At 37.0% G+C, this 19,599-nt stretch overlaps 1 protein-coding gene and 1 long non-coding RNA gene across 4 annotated transcripts in view; one reads left to right on the top strand and one right to left on the bottom strand.

The window, feature by feature from the left end:
- The window catches only part of mre11a (MRE11 homolog A, double strand break repair nuclease), a 191,668-nt gene that overhangs the window by 17,955 nt on the left and 154,114 nt on the right, over window positions 1-19,599 (bottom strand). For all 3 annotated transcript variants that reach the window (XM_058799759.1, XM_058799760.1, XM_058799761.1), the window contains 2 exons: window positions 5,847-5,930; window positions 5,331-5,392 (listed from right to left, as the gene is read on the bottom strand). In XM_058799759.1, coding sequence (XP_058655742.1) covers window positions 5,331-5,392; window positions 5,847-5,930 — 146 coding nt within the window. The remainder of the gene's footprint in view (window positions 1-5,330; window positions 5,393-5,846; window positions 5,931-19,599) is intronic.
- LOC131554398 (uncharacterized) lies at window positions 11,986-16,872 on the top strand. Its single transcript, XR_009274383.1, has 5 exons — window positions 11,986-12,412; window positions 13,024-13,148; window positions 14,623-14,707; window positions 16,354-16,470; window positions 16,598-16,872. It is a non-coding gene; the product is annotated as an uncharacterized LOC131554398 (long non-coding RNA).

The following is a 19,599-nucleotide window of genomic DNA, read 5'->3' as shown; positions in this document are numbered from 1 at the left end:
GACAACCACAGGCAAGCGCTGAACCAATCGCACGCTCATGCTTTTAACATTGTATTTTACTATAAAGGGGGAAAGGAGACAGAATCTTTTACTCTCTTCTAATTAAAAGTGGAGAGAGATGTTTGGTTCTGATTTTCTTCCAGAGTGCTGCCGCATCATTTAGTCGTTGATGGTAAACCTGCGTGACTTACTTAGTCACTAGATAGTGTTAGCTGAAAGGACTGAATTATGAAGCAGCACTCTGGGTAGATGTAAACAAATTGTGAGACTTAATGAAGTCTCAAAGGGAGGAATGTAGAAGATTTTTATGGATATTAATCAGAACTACTCAGACATAATCAAGGTGAATTTTGCTTATAAGGTATCTGTTGAATCTTCCAATATATTCTGAAGGCCTTGGTGTCAAAATGTGTATGTGGCAAAGCAAGGCCTTTGTGTCAAAGTGTGTACGTGGCAAAGCACATCTGGAAGAAATGAGGAGGGGGCTTTCTCCCCCATAACAAATTCTAGAGGGTCTCTTCTCCTCTGGGACAGATAGAATTACATACACAAGTGAAATGTATGCATATGACTTAACCTTAGAATCCGCCTTAAATGGCTTGTATATAAACCAGAGACAAAGGACAGTCGAGAAGCCTTTCTGAAGAGAGAGAGAGCTTCGGTTTTATTTCGGCCGAATAAAATCTAATTTTTCTAGAATCAAAACTCCAAGTCTTTGTTTCATTCTTCGAACTGCGGGGCGCGACACTTCAATGGCACAATGGATTGTCTTAAGGACTGATTAATCAAATATGTAATGGGCTGTAGAAGGATCTCTTTGTGCCTTTTTAAAAAATTAGTATCAAGGCCATAGATATCCATGGCCTTAGAATTTTTTAAGCCACTGAAGGTATTTGCTACATCTATTTCAGTTATTTCTTGTAGGTGGAAAATCGGCTGTGCATAATCAATGGAACAAACAGAATAGCTAGGTGGATTAAAAAATTGAGTTATTTCATAAACAGAGTTTATAAAGAAGGTGTTTAGTTCTTTAGATATGATGATTGGATTTGTAACTAATTCGGTGTTAATTTTCAACTCTAAATATTTATTATTATAATTCTGTTTTCTGCCAGTCAGCTTATTGATGGTTTGCCATTTCTTCCCATTTCCTCTTGCCTCTTCAATAGTATTAATGAAAAAATTGGCTTTGGCTTGTCTTAGCCTTTTTATTACTTTATTTCTTAATGAGGTGAATTTTTGTCGGTCTGTTGTAAGACCTGTTTTTAAAGATTGTTTCAATAATTTATCTCTTTCCTACATAAGTTTCCTACACTCTTCATTTAGCCAGGGCAATATAGCCCTGCTTTTCTTTTGGCTCCGCTTTCTGAGGTAGGGCCCCATAACTTTCTTAATTATTGAGGTAAATTGGTCACAGTCACTCTCCAGATCACCTTTAGAGAGGACCCTGTTCCATTCAATCTCTCTTAGTGCTACCCCAAGATTTTCCTGTTGACTAGTTGGAACTGATTCATATTTATATATTGGTGTGGCTGAGGAATGAAAACTATGTTTTTTTAGCTTCCTGGAAAAAAGATCAGACAGCCCTGTCACTAGATTATAGGTCTTAGTAATTCTTTCCGGTCTATTTGTAAATAATAAATCTATTTTAGTTTCAGACCGATTAGTTATTCTTGTAGGTTGTTCAATTAACTGTGCAAGATTAAAAAAGTCTGTAATATTTGTAAGCTTTTTTCGTCCACTCTTATCACTCCAATTAATATTAAAATCCCCCATCAATATAACCTCTTTGTTAAAATCCAAACTATGAAGGAGGTTTTTTAATTGATCATAGAACTCAAGCTTTGCTGAGGGTTTTCGATATAGACAGATTAAACTAAATGCCATTTCAGCTGAAAGTGAAATGTTGAGACCAACACATTCAATATCAGTTTCCTATGCCATTCAATTTGTTTACATTTGATAGTACTTTTCACATATAATAAAACTCCACCTCCCCTCCCATGGTCTCTGTCTTGCCTAAAAACATCATATCCTGGCATGACAATAAGGGCCTCCAGGGAGGAACGAGTTAACCAAGTCTCTGTCAGTCCAAGAAAATCAATTGTTCCAGTTGTTCGCGTTTGGTTGCCATACTCCGAATATTTAAATGTCCACCAAACAACCCTTTAGCTTTGCATCGAGGGTCCCACACAGTTCGAGCCGTTTTTTCATCACGGGATTCCTAGATCTAATTGAAGACATAGTCAATGGTAGATCTACACCATGACGATCCAGTATATTTCGGGACTCACCAATGGAAATGTTAATATTCCGTTCTTGCAACGAGATGACCTCCTCAACGCTGCCGCTGGAACCCGTCAAGCCAGACACAGGCCCCAGCCGAGAAAACTCCTCCACAGCCCGCAGCCCCGGGCCGGCAGCCACCGACGGAACCACCCCAGCGAACCTCACCGAACAGCCGCCAACAAAAGCCCCCAACCGAGCGATCGGCACAGACAACCACGGCAGCACAGGGGGTGAGTAAAAACAGGCCATTGATCGAGTAGCGAACAGGGGCTGCCCTGGCAACGCCTGGGGAATGTAGGGCAGTGGTAGTCCGGGCCAAACATTGGCTGCGAGCAGATTGTTGAGGAGAGTTGCAAACAGGGCGCATTGAAAGATGCCAGTTTGTGTTTTCGCTGTTGGTTGCAGTCTGGGATTGCGTTCTACATCACCATCAAGAAGTAATAATACGGTGAGTTGAATAAGCCCATGGCGTGGGTTAGATGGCATTTCACGCGATGTGAAAGACATCTTTGCGCATCCATTGATGTTAAGTTTGGAGTACAGCAGGTGTTGGCTACTGCCAACACAGATGTTTTCTTTGTTAAAGCGATGTTGCACAGACAGCAACAACAGCGCCACAATATATGGAACTATAATCCAATGATGTAATGAAAATTTGGGCTTTGATGGTTTAAACCAACAGCACAAACAACATGCAGCACCTGCCAGGCTACATGCGTGCACGTCTGGGTCCGCCATCTTACTTGCATCGTACTTTCATTATGTTCATTATGTTTTGGTTCCTTGCCGCTGTCGCCTCTGTCTTGCTTAGTTGGGGACACTTAATTTCCAGCGATATCGTCGAATTTATTGCACAGATACTATTTAAACTCAACTGAGCTGGACGATGACATCATTTGATTAAATAATGAAATGCCTGTTGTGTTGAATCTTGTCATTTTACATTATTGACACACTATTTTCCTATTTTGATATTGGAAAGTTGCTTTGACACAATCTTTATTGTCACTTGACCCTCTATCAATTGCATATTTATTCTCTAACTGCTAGATTTTCATGAAAAACGAACACTAGCTTTCTTTATTCGATTCTATCTACTTGTTTCTTAAAAAAACAAACAAACAAAAAAACTAGGTTTCTTTTTTTATATTCTATCTATTCGTTTTCTTAAAAAAAAACAAAAAACCCTGCTATGTGTACTGCGTTAGGCTAACCGAGACTTGTCATAGCACTAGCATATTGTTGGTTTTGATTGCTTCTATTGTCCTCATTTGTAAGTCGCTTAAATGCGTCTGCTAAATGACTAAATGTCAATGTAAATATATACATACATACAATATATATATATATATATATATATATATATATATATATATATATAATAAAATATATATATAATATATATTTATTAATAAAAATAAATAAAAAAATCACAAAATCTAACCTTTCATTGGATAAGAAGAATTTAAAATGTGGGGAAATAATGAGGTTAGAGAACACCTGACAAGAGATCAGAGACCATTCCTTCATCCAGAATCATTCCAGACCCTTTAGATTCCAAGCTCCATGTTGGTGCTTCTTTTCTTCAGTTCACCCCACTCATTTTCTATGGGGTTCAGGTCAGAGGACTGGAATGACCATAGCAGAAGCTTGGTTTTGTGCTCAGTGACCCATTTTTGTGTTGTTTTTGAGGTTTGTGTTTGGATTATTGTACGGTCGGAAGATCCAAACATGGCCCATTATAAGATTTCTAACAGAGTCAGTCACTTATTCATTTTTTTATCTGTTGGTATTTGATAGAATCCATGATGCCATGTGTCTAAACAAGATGTCCAGGACCACCAGCAGAAATATAGGTCCACAACATCAAAAATACAGCAATATATTTCATTGTACACATGGGGTACTTTTTATCCCTGTGTTCACCAAACCCATCTTGAGTGTTTGCTGCTAAAAAGCTCATTTTTTTGTTTCATCTGACCATAGAAGCCAGTCCCATTTGAAGTTCCAGTCGTGTCTGATAACTGAATATGCTGGAGTTTGTTTTTGGATGAGCTAGGAGAATTTTTCTTGAAACCCTCCCAAACAACATGTGGTGATGTAGGTGCTGTTTGACAATTTTTTTTTTTAAAGGTTTTCTGACCCCGAGACTCAACTATTTTCTGCAATTCTCCAGCTGTGGTCCTTGGAGAGTCTTTAGCCACTCAAACTCTCCTTCTCACTGTGCATTAGGACGATCCAGACACACGTCCTCTTCCAGGCAGTTTCGTAAAATTTTATGTTGATTGGAAATTCTAAACTATTGCCCTGATGGTGGAAATGGGAATTTTCACCGCTCTAAGTCTTTTCCTAAAGCCACTTCACTAATTTGTGAAGCTCAATTATCTTTTGCTGCACATCAGAAATATATTCTTTGATTTTTCTCATTGTGATGGATGATTAAGGGAATTTGGGCTTTGTTTTCCCTCCTATTTATATTTTTGTGAAACAGGAAGCCATGGCTGGATAATTTCATGTTCATAATCACCCTGGAGTGCTCAAAATTGTGAATATGAATGGGAATATACTTCAGAGATATTTTACTCATAAGAATTTCTAGGGGTGCCAATAATTGTGTCCAACGTGTACTTGAGAAAAACATTTATTTCATAATGATATTTCCCCCCCATTTTAAATTCTTATTATCGAATGAAAGGTTAGATTTTTGTGAATTTTTTAAATAAAAGATCAAAAGGATTAACAATGCAGATTAATTTTCACAGCCTTCTTTGATCATATTTACCAAGGGTGCTGATATTTTTGGCCATGACTGTATATATCAAGAGATGCTCATAAATTACTCAGCTTGTATCGTAATTTCTCTCACACAATGCCAGCCGTGACCATACAAGCATCAACGATTGACACATTCTCCCACCAGAAAAAAAATAAATAAAAGTTGCTACAAAAATGCGTACGAGCTCATATGACAGCAAAAATCATACCATGTATGGCCGGCCTAAGACTTGCAGAGATATATTTAGGGGTATGTGCGTGTGTACCTCTTCAGCATATGTCTTTGGTGTGTTTCCACGAGAGGTCCTCTGGGTTGAACCCTGGAATGCTGTGAATAAAATGAATTGTTTTGTAAGAAAAAAATAACATTCTAAACAAAGAATCTCACCACTCACTCTCTTTCTATTCAAAATGCTAATCACTGACATGATCACTATGAAAGATGACTACTGATTAATCACTTACATCACCAATAGTCCACGCACGCACACACACACACACACACAAAAGAGTTTAATTTGGGACACAGTACAGACATTAATTTTCACACCATCAAAACTAAACTAACACAGGAATGGAAAATATAATTGCAAGTCTAGTTTGAGTTCATATGAAAGCCATTATAATCTCTCCATGGAAAGGTTTGATTGCCCTCCATCATTTTCATCAGGACCATGAACAGGAGAAAAGTAATCCTCATTCAAGAATGTAACATTTATGAGAACCACAACAGAAGATTAGGTCATAATATGACACAGTGGTGTGGTGTGATTGTATCTCACCATCCATTATTGACTTGCTTGTCAGCGCACTTGAGAGAGATCCTTTTTGTCCATGTCCACCCCGCCCTGATTTTGAGGCGGCACCTGGACACAATAAAATAGACAATGCAGACAGGATTTGAACTTGACACCCACCAACTTGCCAAATGTGGGTGAAAATAAACCATAACAAGTAACATTTCATGGGTTATGGTTCCTAAATTATGCCCTCTAACGAAGAGACTCCAAAATTAAAACTAGACAAGTGCCACATCTTTAAATACTGAACACATTATACCCGCACCATACCACTCAGTAATATATTGTGCTGCCCAACTAAGATTTTGGAAACTGTTCAAAAATTGTGCCATGCTACTCACACAGTTTTCCATTAAATTACATTAACAAAAATTTGGGACAAATTTTGTATGTACTGATGTCACTGTCAATTATCAAGTAATGAGACTAAATTTAAAGTTTGAAAGCAAGTCCTGATGCAATTCCTTGAGGCTTCATTTGATGTTTGCTGACGAGAGAGAACTGGCTTGGTGAAGAAGGACACTGATAAATGGAAAGATAAGGCTGCAGCCTGGCACAAACTTGGGGGTCCTTTGAAGACTTTTAACTCATCATCACCTTCAGTAACTTAATACTAACTTATCTCTTCAAGAAAAATCTCTCTTTAAAAAAAAGTATCTCTGCAAGAAGAAATCTCTAAGACGACAACTATCTATTATTCCATGTTCTTAGTGATTTTTCAAGTCTGAAGATATGACACCCTCAGGAGATGAGAGAGAAAATGAGGAATTGCACTTTTGGAGGGAAAGTTTACAATCCTTTATCTTCTATTAGGGTTGGGATGATAAATCGATGGATCAATTCTGAGACTTTCCAAATGCATCATGATTCCTCTGAATTCTGAGCTTAGTTTTTACAGCAGATGGCGCTCTACTCTAGTTTTTATCCACATACACTACACAATATCCACATAACAATACACGTGCGTGTGTGTGTGTGTATATACAGTATATATATATATATATATACAGTATATATATATATATATATATATATATATATATATATATATATATATATATATATATATATATATATATATATATATATATATATATATATATATATATATATACATACACATACATACAAACATACACACACAAAGGGTGTGATTTGTAAACAAACCAGAGGTATATTGAAAAATAGAGATATATTGAAAATATATCACAAACCACAGTGATGTAAATATATAATTATATTTGGCAGCTGTTATAGAAACATTTTTAAAATACATTTGATCTACAATTTTTACAATAGATTAGACTAGATTAGATTGCTTTGATATCTGACCACTACAATAATCGGCTACAGTGACACTAATAGGTCTTATTTCTGCCAGGAATGCAAAATCAATCGGGAGTTAATGATATTTTGATCAGAATAATGTGACACTGACTGTACATATTCAATCGTGTTTGCTTCCATTTATTTTTTATCCGTGCTTCACTATACAACATAGGCCTATAAACTTGGTTTAACTTTATTTTGATGGTCCCTTTAACACATTCTATTGACTATAAGTAATGTTGCACCTACATTTCTACTAACTCTCATTAGAGTGTTAGTAGTGTATTAGTTGACTGGTAGGGTTAGGGTTAGATTAAATTGACACGTTCTTGCAAAGTTACTTATAGTCAGTAGAATAGCTGTTGGGAGACCAACACAATAAGGAGTTAGTAGATATGAAGCAGACAGTCTACTAATACTCTTATGAGAGTTTGTTGACATGTAGTTGCAACATTACTTAGTGTCAACAGAATGTTCAAAAGGGACCATCAAAATAAAGTGTTACCATAAACTTTTACTCCAAAAGTGTGCACATTTTGTATTCACACATTTACCTCATATTTCTTTAAACAGAATAGAACTATAGTTTCTTAAATCGTAGAAAGATGATTCTCTGCCGATCCATCAGTCAATATTGCGTGATCATAATTCCCACATTAAGGTGACGGTAAACTTCTGCGTTCTGTCTCATAATACATTTATACGTCAGTTTATTATATACAATATCTGCATTAGGTCACAGCAGAGTGAGTTTTGAGTAAAAACATTGTGTAATAAATGTCATACTGTCACTCTGAAATCTCACATGCTGACTTTCTGTAAAGCGCTGCATGGATTGAGGCACGCGAAACAGGATCACGAAACCCAGTCGCTCTCTATTAAGCGGGAGCGCTGACAGTTAAAGTACATTTTTGATTTTATTGTTGTTTGTATTGTCATGTTGTAGAATTTTACTTGATGTTTTAATAATGATTTTTATTTTTGGTATTCTATATGCTGTTTGTGGTTGGTGGAGTAGCATCATCTTGCCTCTTGTCTTCCCTGCCACTCCAACTCTACAGCATGATTTTACAATCCAGTTAGGTTCATCAACAATTACCCCATCAAGTTTGGTCAGAAATCTTGGCGTAATCTTCGATGACCAGCTGACTTTCAAAGACCACATTGCAAAAACTGTTCGATCTTGCAGGTTTGCATTGCACAACATCAGAAAGATCAGGCCCTTCCTTACACAGCATGCTGCACAACTTCCTTGTCATTTCTAGACTGGACTACAGCAATGCTCTTCTGGCTGGACTTCCATCATGCACAATCAAACCTTTACAAATGATTCAGAATGCTGCGGCACGACCGGTCTTCAATTAACTCAAAAGGGCCCATATGTCACACCTCTCTTTATCTCCCTGCACTGGCTCCTGGTTGTAGCTCACATCAAAGTTCAAGACACTGATGCTTGCATATAGAACAGCCACAGGCTCAGCACCCTCCTACTTCCACTCACTTATGAGAATCTACATCCCCTTCAGAAGTCTGAGATCTGGGAGTGAGCGAGGCCTTGTGGTGCCATCACAGAGAGGCACAAAATCACTTTCCAGAACGTTTTCATTCACCGTTCCTGGCTGGTGGAATGAACTTTCCACCCTTATCCGGAATGCTGAATCCCTGACAATTTTCATGCGACACCTGAAAACTCATCTCCTCTGTCCTATAAGAAAAACTAAAATAAAAAATAAAAAACCTTTGCTTTCTTTCCTTAAACCTCTCCCTGTCTAGCTAGTATTTACTCTGAACAATGCCTGAAACTTTGTATTGCAAGCACTTCCTGTGTCTATTTGCCTCTTTATAATGAATTGCTTATTGTATTCCTCATTTGTAAGCCACTTAGGATATAAGCGTCTGCTAAATGAATAAATGTAAATATATATTATTATATATAATATATATATATATATATATATATATATATATATATACAGTGGATACGGAAAGTATTCAGACCCCCTTAAATTTTTCACTCTTTGTTATTTTGCAGCCATTTGCTAAAATCATTTAAGTTCATTTTTTTTTCCTCATTAATGTACACACAGCACCCCATATTGACAGAAAAACACAGAATTGTTGACATTTTTGCAGATTTATTAAAAAAGAAAAACTGAAATATCACATGGTCCTAAGTATTCAGACCCTTTGCTGTGACACTCATATATTTAACTCAGGTGCTGTCCATTTCTTCTGATCATCCTTGAGATGGTTCTACACCTTCATTTGAGTCCAGCTGTGTTTGATTATACTGATTGGACTTGATTAGGAAAGCCACACACCTGTCTATATAAGACCTTACAGCTCACAGTGCATTTTCAGAGCAAATGAGAATCATGAGGTCAAAGGAACTGCCTGAAGAGCTCAGAGACAGAATTGTGGCAAGACACAGATCTGGCCAAGGTTACAAAAAAATTTCTGCTGCACTTAAGGTTCCTAAGAGCACAGTGGCCTCCATAATCCTTAAATGGAAGACGTTTGGGACGACCAGAACCCTTCCTAGAGCTGGCCGTCCGGTCAAACTGAGCTATCGGGGGAGAAGAGCCTTGGTGAGAGAGGTAAAGAAGAACCCAAAGATCACTGTGGCTGAGCTCCAGAGATGCAGTCGGGAGATGGGAGAAAGTTGTAGAAAGTCAACCATCACTGCAGCCCTCCACCAGTCGGGGCTTTATGGCAGAGTGGCCCGATGGAAGCCTCTCCTCAGTGCAAGACACATGAAAGCCCGCATGGAGTTTGCTAAAAAACACCTGAATAAGATTCTCTGGTCTGATGAGACCAAGATAGAACTTTTTGGCCTTAATTCTAAGCGGTATGTGTGGAGAAAACCAGGCACTGCTCATCACCTGTCCAATACAGTCCCAACAGTGAAGCATGGTGGTGGCAGCATCATGCTGTGGGGGTGTTTTTCAGCTGCAGGGACAGGACGACTGGTTGCAATCGAGGGAAAGATGAATGCGGCCAAGTACAGGGATATCCTGGACGAAAACCTTCTCCAGAGTGCTCAGGACCTCAGACTGGGCCGAAGGTTTACCTTCCAACAAGACAATGACCCTAAGCACACAGCTAAAATAACGAAGGAGTGGCTTCACAACAACTCCGTGACTGTTCTTGAATGGCCCAGCCTGACTTAAACCCAATTGAGCATCTCTGGAGAGACCTAAAAATGCCTGTCCACCAACGTTTACCATCCAACCTGACAGAACTGGAGAGGATCTGCAAGGAGGAATGGCAGAGGATCCCCAAATCCAGGTGTGAAGAGGAGCTGGGCTCTATTTTTTATTATATTTTCCAGTTGTCACTCAATCTTCAGAGAGTGCCTAAAATTTGGAAACAGTCTACAGTTATTCCAGTTCCTAAACATAATCATCCACAAGAGTTAAATGATTTCAGGCCAGTTGCTTTGACTTCTTTAGTTATGAAGTGTTTTGAAAGATTAATGAAAAAATAACTCATCACAAAAACAGGGAATCTTCTAGACCCTTTACAGTTTGCATATAGGGCTGGTAGAGGGGTAGAAGATGCCACTGCAAGTTTGCTAAATTTGATTTTTAAACACTTAGAAGTAAAACATGCCAGAATTTTATTTGTGGACTTTTCATGTGCGTTTAATACCATTCAACCCCACATTTTAGTTGACAAGCTTTTAACTTTTGGTCTTGATGTTAATAGAGTTGGGTAAGGGTGAATGGGCATTTGTCTGAAAAGATGTCATCATCGATGGGGTCTCCTCAGTGATGTGTCCTTTCTCCCCATTCTTTATTCTGATGATTGTCACAGTCAACATGATAACATGTTTATCTTAAAATACGCAGATGATTCTGTTATAGTTAGTATTCTTCATTCTGATGAAAATGGTCACGGTCCTGTAGTCAATGATTTTGTTCACTGGTGTGATAGAGCGTTCTTGCAACTAAATGTTGCAAAGACAAAATAAATGCTCATTGATTTTAGACATAAATCCTCTGTTATTCAGAACACTGTTATTAAGGGACAGGGAATTGAAGTTGTGGAATCTTATAAGTATCTTGGCAGTTTTATTGATAAGTTGAAATTGAAGTTGAGTCTATTTTAACATTTTCTATAATATGTTGGTCTAAAAATGCTTTGTCCAGAATAGTAAAGGTCAGAAGTAAAATTTTAGGCACTGAGCAGTGTAGTCTTACTGACCTGTACAATAGACAGGTGGTGCGGAAAGCCAACTCTATTTTATCGGCCAGCGATCATCCCCTGTACTCTGAGTTTGAGTTTTTACCTTCTGGTTTGAGGCTTAGATTTCCTTTAGTGAAGAGTAATCGATATAGATGCTAATTTTTTCCTACTGCAGTATTCATGCTAAATGTAGGTAATGGTGATGGTTAGTGGATAATTGGTTATTTATTTATTTACTTTTATTTATTTATTTTTGTGGGGTGGGTAAGGTTGTAAATTGTATTGCATTGTTTTTGTGCTTTTTATGTTTTGTGTATGTCTTGCTGCAAAACTAATTTGCCCCTTGGGGGACATGAATAAAGTTGAATGAATGAATAAATTTACACAGTAAAATCAGCAGTGTAATATTTGCAGTGTTAAAAGTTATTAATTCCCAAAGAGTTGAATTAACAATCTACAGTGCTAAACAGTACTCATGTTCAGTGTTGTCACACGGTGTAATATTTATGTAATTTCACTTTTACACTGAAAGTGTAAAAAAAAAAAACGCTGAATTTATCTGACTCCGCCTCTCAAGCACTGCTGCCTCGCAGAGCGACGACGCCATTTTATCTTCAGGCGACAGAGACGGTAAGTTGGATTGCTTTTCTCTTTATAAAATTACACGTGATAAATACTTTTTGTTGATAATTTTACTCAAAACATGATTGGTGGTGAACACATTTAGAAATTACAAACTGCGAGTGTTTTTGTCAGGTTTACAGTGTTAAGTTTGTGAGGTGTGATACAACGTTAGCCTGCGTGAAAGTTTCTAATGCGGGTTCGATTTCCTGAAATAAGGTGATTTTACGTGTAAAATAATTTTTGGAATGTGTTTACAATTTATGTTATATATATACTTTTAGCTTCTTTTATTTTGGCTCGTTGACAGATCCTCTGGTCTCTATTTGCCCCGAGGCCTGGTTTTACTACGAGTCTGAGTAGAAAACCGCCCAAATGTGGCTGCTTCAGAGGAGAGAATTCATCAAATGGTAAATTTATATTTGTATTTGAAAGCATTGAGTGCTTTGAAACGGTAATAGTGGGACTGTTAAACATTTATGCGCTAACAATTTCGTTTTTGTGATGCACAACACCGTGCTGAAGTGTCGCGTCGCGTCAAGTCTTTCTGCAGACGGAGCTGTGTAACGCGGGACATGTACCAGTCATTTAATTGACATTATCTAATACAAAACTGTGAACAAAGTTTTTAAACGCACTCTAATTTCACAAAGTACGTTAAACGTGTTAATTTATTCTAATGTAGTTCACCATGTTCATTTTAATATGCCTTATTACTCATGTCACTCATTAAAATTATATAAATGTGTTTAATAATCAGATTAAATAAATGCTTAAATTGTTTCAGGAATGCCTCCATGTGAATATTGCACAAGGTTTTGTGTCTATTAACAGTAGTTTAATTGACCCTAGAATTAAGGATGTCAATAAAAATAAGTTTAATTTGACACCTGTATTATAGACAGCTCTCAGTATACTCAAAATTAGGGGTAATCACAATTATTTGACCATATTTACAGTCCTAATGTAAATTAAATTACTGAAATAAGTGTTTTTTATTTTTATAATTCTTTTTCAATAGAATTGGCCCAGACTTCTGCAGTGTCAAGTGAAGGAAGCTCCTCTCATAAGATTGCAGACTGGGAGTCTGATGACACTGAGCGAGAGTGATGGAGGGAGCAGAATGATGAAGATGAAGCCAGAATTGTGAGTCTATGTCATTTATATGTTATTCTGTGTACAGTAAAAATTTTAAACACACAAACGAATATGAAAAATTTTAATTTAACTGGGCAGCCACATAAATTTTTATCTGCTTATGTTCACACCTGGAATTTACTAATTATTAATTTAAGATGTCAAAACACATAAAGCCCAAAAATGAAAACTTGTCGTCATTTCTCACTCTCTGTCACTCCAAACCTGCAAGACTTTCATTCATTTTCAAAACACAAATGAAGACATTTTAAATGAAACCTGAGAGATTTCTGTCCTTCCATCGACAGTCTACACAACTACCACTTTGATGCTTCAAGAAGTTTATAAAGAGATCATAAAAGTAATCCAAAGAATTGAGCGGTTTAGTCACAATTTTATGAAGAGACTCAAACGCTTTATACAATGAACACATTTACCGTATTGACCCGAATATAAGACAATGTTTTTTTCTTGGAAATACATCTGAAAAAACGCTGTCGTCTTATATTCGGGGTCTAGACTTTGACATGTCAGTAATACACCACAACAATAGGTGGCGCCAAAAACGCATAAAACGAGTGTGCCATGAAATATGTAATGTAATATAATGTGTGCTGTAAAGATCGCGAGTGAAAACAAAAGAAAAAGAAAAGCTTACAGCAGCACGAGTTGTGACTGTCATGTTAGCCTGATGGGAACAAACTTCCTCTGTAAGTGATTTAAAAACATAAGACAGTACCCAGATTTGAAGACTACAATAAGATTTCACTTCTACTGATAATAAAATTTTGGTAGGCTACTATGAGATGGATAGCCTAAATGTTGTATAATTCAGATGGGCTACCTGTTATTTCAATGGTATATCAAAAAGTGTATATTTTTCAATGTCATTGTTGGTACATTTTACCAGTATTATTTACCATACTTTCAAAACAAAAATTAAAATATGAAAAATATGCAATTTGAAAATAATTTAAGAAAAAAGAGTTTTACAGAGAGAGAGAGAAAAAAAACAAGATTTGGTTTTCAAAAAGCCTTTTTCCAAAAGGTACATCTGGAAAAAGGGGGGTCGTCTTATAATAAAGGGTCGTCTTATATTCGGGACAATACGGTAATTATTATTTTTTTTCACATTTAAACATTGATCAGGGATCATAAACAGAAAATTTGGACTAAACCACATGATACGTATGGATTAGATCTCTTTATGAAGTTTATGAATTATCAAAGTGGTAGTTGCGTGGACCGTCAATCAAGGGACAGAACCATCTTCTGTTGTGTTTTAAAGATAACGAAAGTCTTGTTTGAGTAAACGATGGAATTTTCATTTTTGAACTAACCCTGTAATAAAAGAATGTGGCCATATGCGTCTTGTGCTTGTTCACCCAAGATGCATGCTAATGCCAGGTGTGAACAGAGGCACTGTGTGACTACACAATCAGTTTAGCAGAATGGTTCATGAGACAGATATTTTTCCAAGAAGTCAAGTTCCTGGCTTTTCTCAAGACCTTCAAGGACCCGATTGACCTCGGAATCAGCTGTAAAGGAGGATGAAACCGATGTTTAAGGTTAGACTATATTTCAGAATAAGATTATCTATATTCATTTATTATCTACAGGTGCTGGTCATATAATTAGAATATCATCAAAAAGTTGATTTATTTCACTACTTCCATTCAAAAAGTGAAACTTGTATATTATATTCATTCATTACACACAGACTGATATATTTCAAATGTTTATTTCTTTTAATTTTGATGATTAGAGCTTACAGCTCATGAAAGTCAAAAATCAGTATCTCAAAATATTAGAATATTAGTTAAGACCAATACAAAGAAAGGATTTTTAGAAATCTTGGCCAACTGAAAAGTATGAAAATGAAAAGTATGAGCATGTACAGCATTCAATACTTAGTTGGGGCTCCTTTTGCCTGAATTGCTGCAGCAATGTGGCGTGGCATGGAGTCGATCAGTCTGTGGCACTGTTCAGGTGTTATGAGAGCCCAGGTTGCTCTGATAGTGGCCTTCAGCTCATCTGCATTGTTGGGTCTGGTATCTCTCATCTTCCTCTTGACAATACCCCATAGATTCTCTCTGGGGTTCAGGTCAGGCGAGTTTGCTGGCCAATCAAGCACAGTAACACTATGGTCATTGAACCAGCTTTTGGTACCTTTGGCAGTGTGGGCAGGTGCCAAGTCCTGCTGGAAAATGAAATCAGCATCTCCATAAAGCTTGTCAACAGAAGGAAGCATGAAGTGCTCTAAAATTTCCTGGTAGATGGCTGCATTGACTGTGGACATCAGAAAACACAGTGGACCAACACCAGCAGATGACATGGCAGCCCAAATCATCACTGACTGTGGAAACTTCACACTGGACTTCAAGCAACATGGATTCTGTGCCTCTCCACTCTTCCTTCAGACTCTGGGACCTTGATTTCCAAATGAAATGTAAAATTTACTTTCATCTGAAAAGAGGACTTTGGACCACTGAGCAACAGTCCAGTTCTTTTTCTCCACAGCCCAGGTAAGACACTACTGACGTATCTGGTTCAGAAGTGGCTTGGTAGCCCTTTTCCTGAAGACGTCTGAGCGTGGTGACTCTTGTTGCACTGACTCCGGCTTCAGTTCTCTCCTTGTGAAGCTCTCCCAAGTGTTTGAATCGGCTTTGCTTGACTGTATTCTCAAGCTTGCGGTCATCCCTGTTGCTTGTGCACCTTTTCCTACCCAAATTCTTCCTTCCAGTCAACTTTGCATTTAATATGCTTTGATACAGCACTCTGTAAACAGCCACACCTTTCAGTAATGACCTTCTGTGACTTACCCTCTTTGTGGAGGGTGTCAATGTTCGTCTTCTGGATCATTGCCAAGTCAGCAGTCTTCCCCATTATTGTGGTTTCAAAGAACAAGAGATACCCAGAATTTATACTGTAGGGATGGTCATTTATTCAAACTCAAATGTAAATATTCTAATATTTTGAGATACTGATTTTTGACTTTCATGAGCTGTAAGCTCTAATCATCAAAATTAAAAGAAATAAACATTTGAAATATATCAGTCTGTGTGTAATGAATGAATATAATATACAAGTTTCACTTTCTGAATGGAATTAGTGAAATAAATCAACTTTTTGATGATATTCTAATTATATGACCAGCACCTGTATATTCTGTATTCGTGCATTTTTTGCTGAAGTGGTCATATCTGTTATTTAGAACGGGACAGAGATATTGCATCAATTTGTCTCCTTCATTTGGTTCCACCATCACCACAAGGCTGCAAGGGACCTGGATAAATGTCCTCCTATCAATCTGAAAAACATCTTCAAAAAGGTACATTTCTGTCACTACCTATTGTCTGCCTCAAAATATTGCCAGATGTGTTGTATATGAAAGACTAATAAAAATAAAATAAATTGGAGAGCTGACCTTAATTGTTATTTTTGTCTTTGATCTGCAGGCACTAACCAGAAGAACACCTTGATTGCATAGAAGAGACCACACAGCCATACCTGCTCGCTGATGGGACACGAGGAACAGAGTTCATGGATGCTACACAACTGTCGACAAGTATCTTGCTGCAGTCTTGTTCAAATCTACCTGTCATATTTGTTAATGTCTAGGTAAATTTGATGATTTTGTGTTTTATTAACTATTTTATGTTTCCGTGCAACACTTAATGAATGTGACTGACTAATTAACCTCTACACATCTGGTATATGCTTTAAAGTTGCCACTTTGCCCATTTGTTAAATAAATGTCTCTCTAATAAATCTGTCTCTTCAGACTCTTGATTTTGTCTAATCTTGTACATTAACACTATACAATAGCATTTTTATTTTTGCACTGAAAAGAATACTTTATTAATAACACTTAAAACAACACTAGGGGTGTTAAATACCCCAGAGTGTAAAATTTGAACAACAATTGCAAGTGTAACAATTCACACTCTAAGTGTAATTTTTCTACACTGTAAGGTGCTATATTAACACAAAAAATTCAACACTATGAATGGTGTACTTTTAACACTAGACAGATTGGGACCATATATGATCTTTAGTAGTGTGAAAATTGACACTTTAAGTGTTAAACTGACACTGCGTTTTTTACTGTGTATGAATGAATCACCCTATAGTGCAGAGTCCTGCATGTGTCCTGCCTGCACCTGCAATACTTAAAAGAACACCCGACCCCTTCTCCAACAGCAGCACTAATTTAATTCCGTACCTGACCCGACCCGACCCGTTTGACATAAAGACTGTGACGTGAACCACACCAACATTAAATCTACATCCGGTAGGCAACAATTATTCCTTTTTTTATGTAACAATCAATCAAATCAACATTAGGCATTCTGAGTTGATGCACTGAAGAAAAAAAGACACGTGCAACATGGTAATTAACAGAAAAAAGATGAGAACATGCATCCGTTGTGTAAACAACACAAAAGTTTTTCCTGCATCATGTTAACAATCTTCCCATACCGACTATTTTGAATGTGCATAAACCACATCATACACACCATGGAGGGCAAACCAACTTCAGGTTAAGGCTAAAAGTAGGCTAATGTTAGTGTAATCTATTAGCTGCACTCCATAAACCTATCTTTTTAGGCAAGACATGGGTGTCATGTCATAAAATATTTTTTATGTGGCCAAATTTGTATTTAACACGATCACAATTTAATAAACACCTTGTTATTAATCGTAACTCTTTCATTTCCAAGGTTATTCAAACAGTGATTAAATTGTTTATGCATAGAGGAAGAGATCAAAGATTGGTAGGTCTGTTAGTAAAATATGTTGACTTTAGCAATCTTTGTTGCATTATGCGCCAATGGTGACCATTCAAAAACGAGGAAACAGCACTTTTCAAGTTTTTTCTCCAAAGTTTGCATGCCTGTAACTAAAAAAGTATTAAGGATATCTTATTGCCCTTTTAGATATGGGGTCTTAACAAACTTTCCTTTTGGCATCTTCATTTTTAAGGCCCTATATGGTTCGGTTCTAGAGATGTTGGAATTTCAATATGGCTCCAAGAGTAAATTGTTGAAATGTACATATTTGCAGTGGCCAAAAACCAAATGTGGGTGAATTTGCAAAAATATGATACTACTTTTCTTTTAAAGAGGAATGTCTGAAGAACAAATAATGTTGAAACTAGAGATGTATCTCATTTAGTGCATTGAACATACCTGTCTGAGTGCCATGAATATTATTTTTCTAATATTTGCATGCCTATAACTCAAGGAATATTAAAGATATTGCAATATGATTTTAGATTCTAGTTCTTAATAAACTTTTCTTTTGGAATATTCATTTTCAAGGCCCTACATTGTTCAATCCCAAAGATATGGGGACCTCAACAAGGCTCCATTTTCAGATTGTTAAATGTTACATTTCAGCGCTTGAAAACCAAATGTTGGTCACTTTGTATACAGCTGATACTTAGTGTATTTAAAGCAGAATGTCTGAAGAATAAGTGATGTTTAAACTAGGAATGCATCTTGCTTCCCTCTATCAAAACAATATGCACAGAGCATACCTGCTGGAGTGCTAAAAATGCACTGAAATTGTCAAGTTGAGGGACATTATCTTTCTCTCAGTAGTATATTCATAAGATTCTATATTTGAATCAGTTTCAGGGACATTTGGAAGAAGGAATTTTGTTCTTTTTAACAGCTTCTGAAGCTACCAAGAGTTCAAACACACAATATTAATTCATTAAATTTATAGGGCTGGATGATGCGACGGCAGCCATATTGCGCCAGAACGCCCACCACACACCAGCTTATTGGTAGAGAGGAGACAGAGTGATGAAGCCAATCAGTGTATGGGGATGATTAGGAGGCCATGATGGTCATAGGCCACTATTGTAACATGTTTGAATCAAATCCCACACCTCATAGGGAAAAGTGGTTGCTTTTACCACACATTGCATTCACATCAATAAACCAAGATTTGCCTAACCTGGATTAATTATTAGAATTTCTTTTTCTTTTTTATTGTAATATAATGTGAGCATAGTCATAGTGCTAAAGGGCATATTTGGCATAATCACTGATAATACCTCAAACATTTAAGGTCTCTCACATTTCAGATAATTAACACTGGGTAATTCTAAAGCCCAGGCAAATGGGATCCTGGGAAATCTTATTTTACATTTCACACTGTTCATACTTTACCTATTAACAATTAATCCTGATCATTCATAATATGATGTGTCACACTGTACATTCCTAAACCTTGGGTTACTGTTATTATTTGAATTGCCAGCAGTGATGACTAGATAAAGACAAAACCACATTTGGTGTGAAAATGGGTAGGATACAACAATTTGGACATGGAGCTAGAGGTCTGCGCGGGACTGTTTCTTAGTCCCGCTCCCGCGATATATTCATTCTTCATTCTAAATTCGTTTAACATCTTGCTGTTAACACAGTAGCCTAGGAAAAGTGTCGCA

Source organism: Onychostoma macrolepis, chromosome 15 (assembly GCF_012432095.1).
Source record: "Onychostoma macrolepis isolate SWU-2019 chromosome 15, ASM1243209v1, whole genome shotgun sequence".
Classification (NCBI taxonomy): domain Eukaryota; kingdom Metazoa; phylum Chordata; class Actinopteri; order Cypriniformes; family Cyprinidae; genus Onychostoma; species Onychostoma macrolepis.
This window is presented reverse-complemented; position numbering and strand designations above follow the sequence as displayed.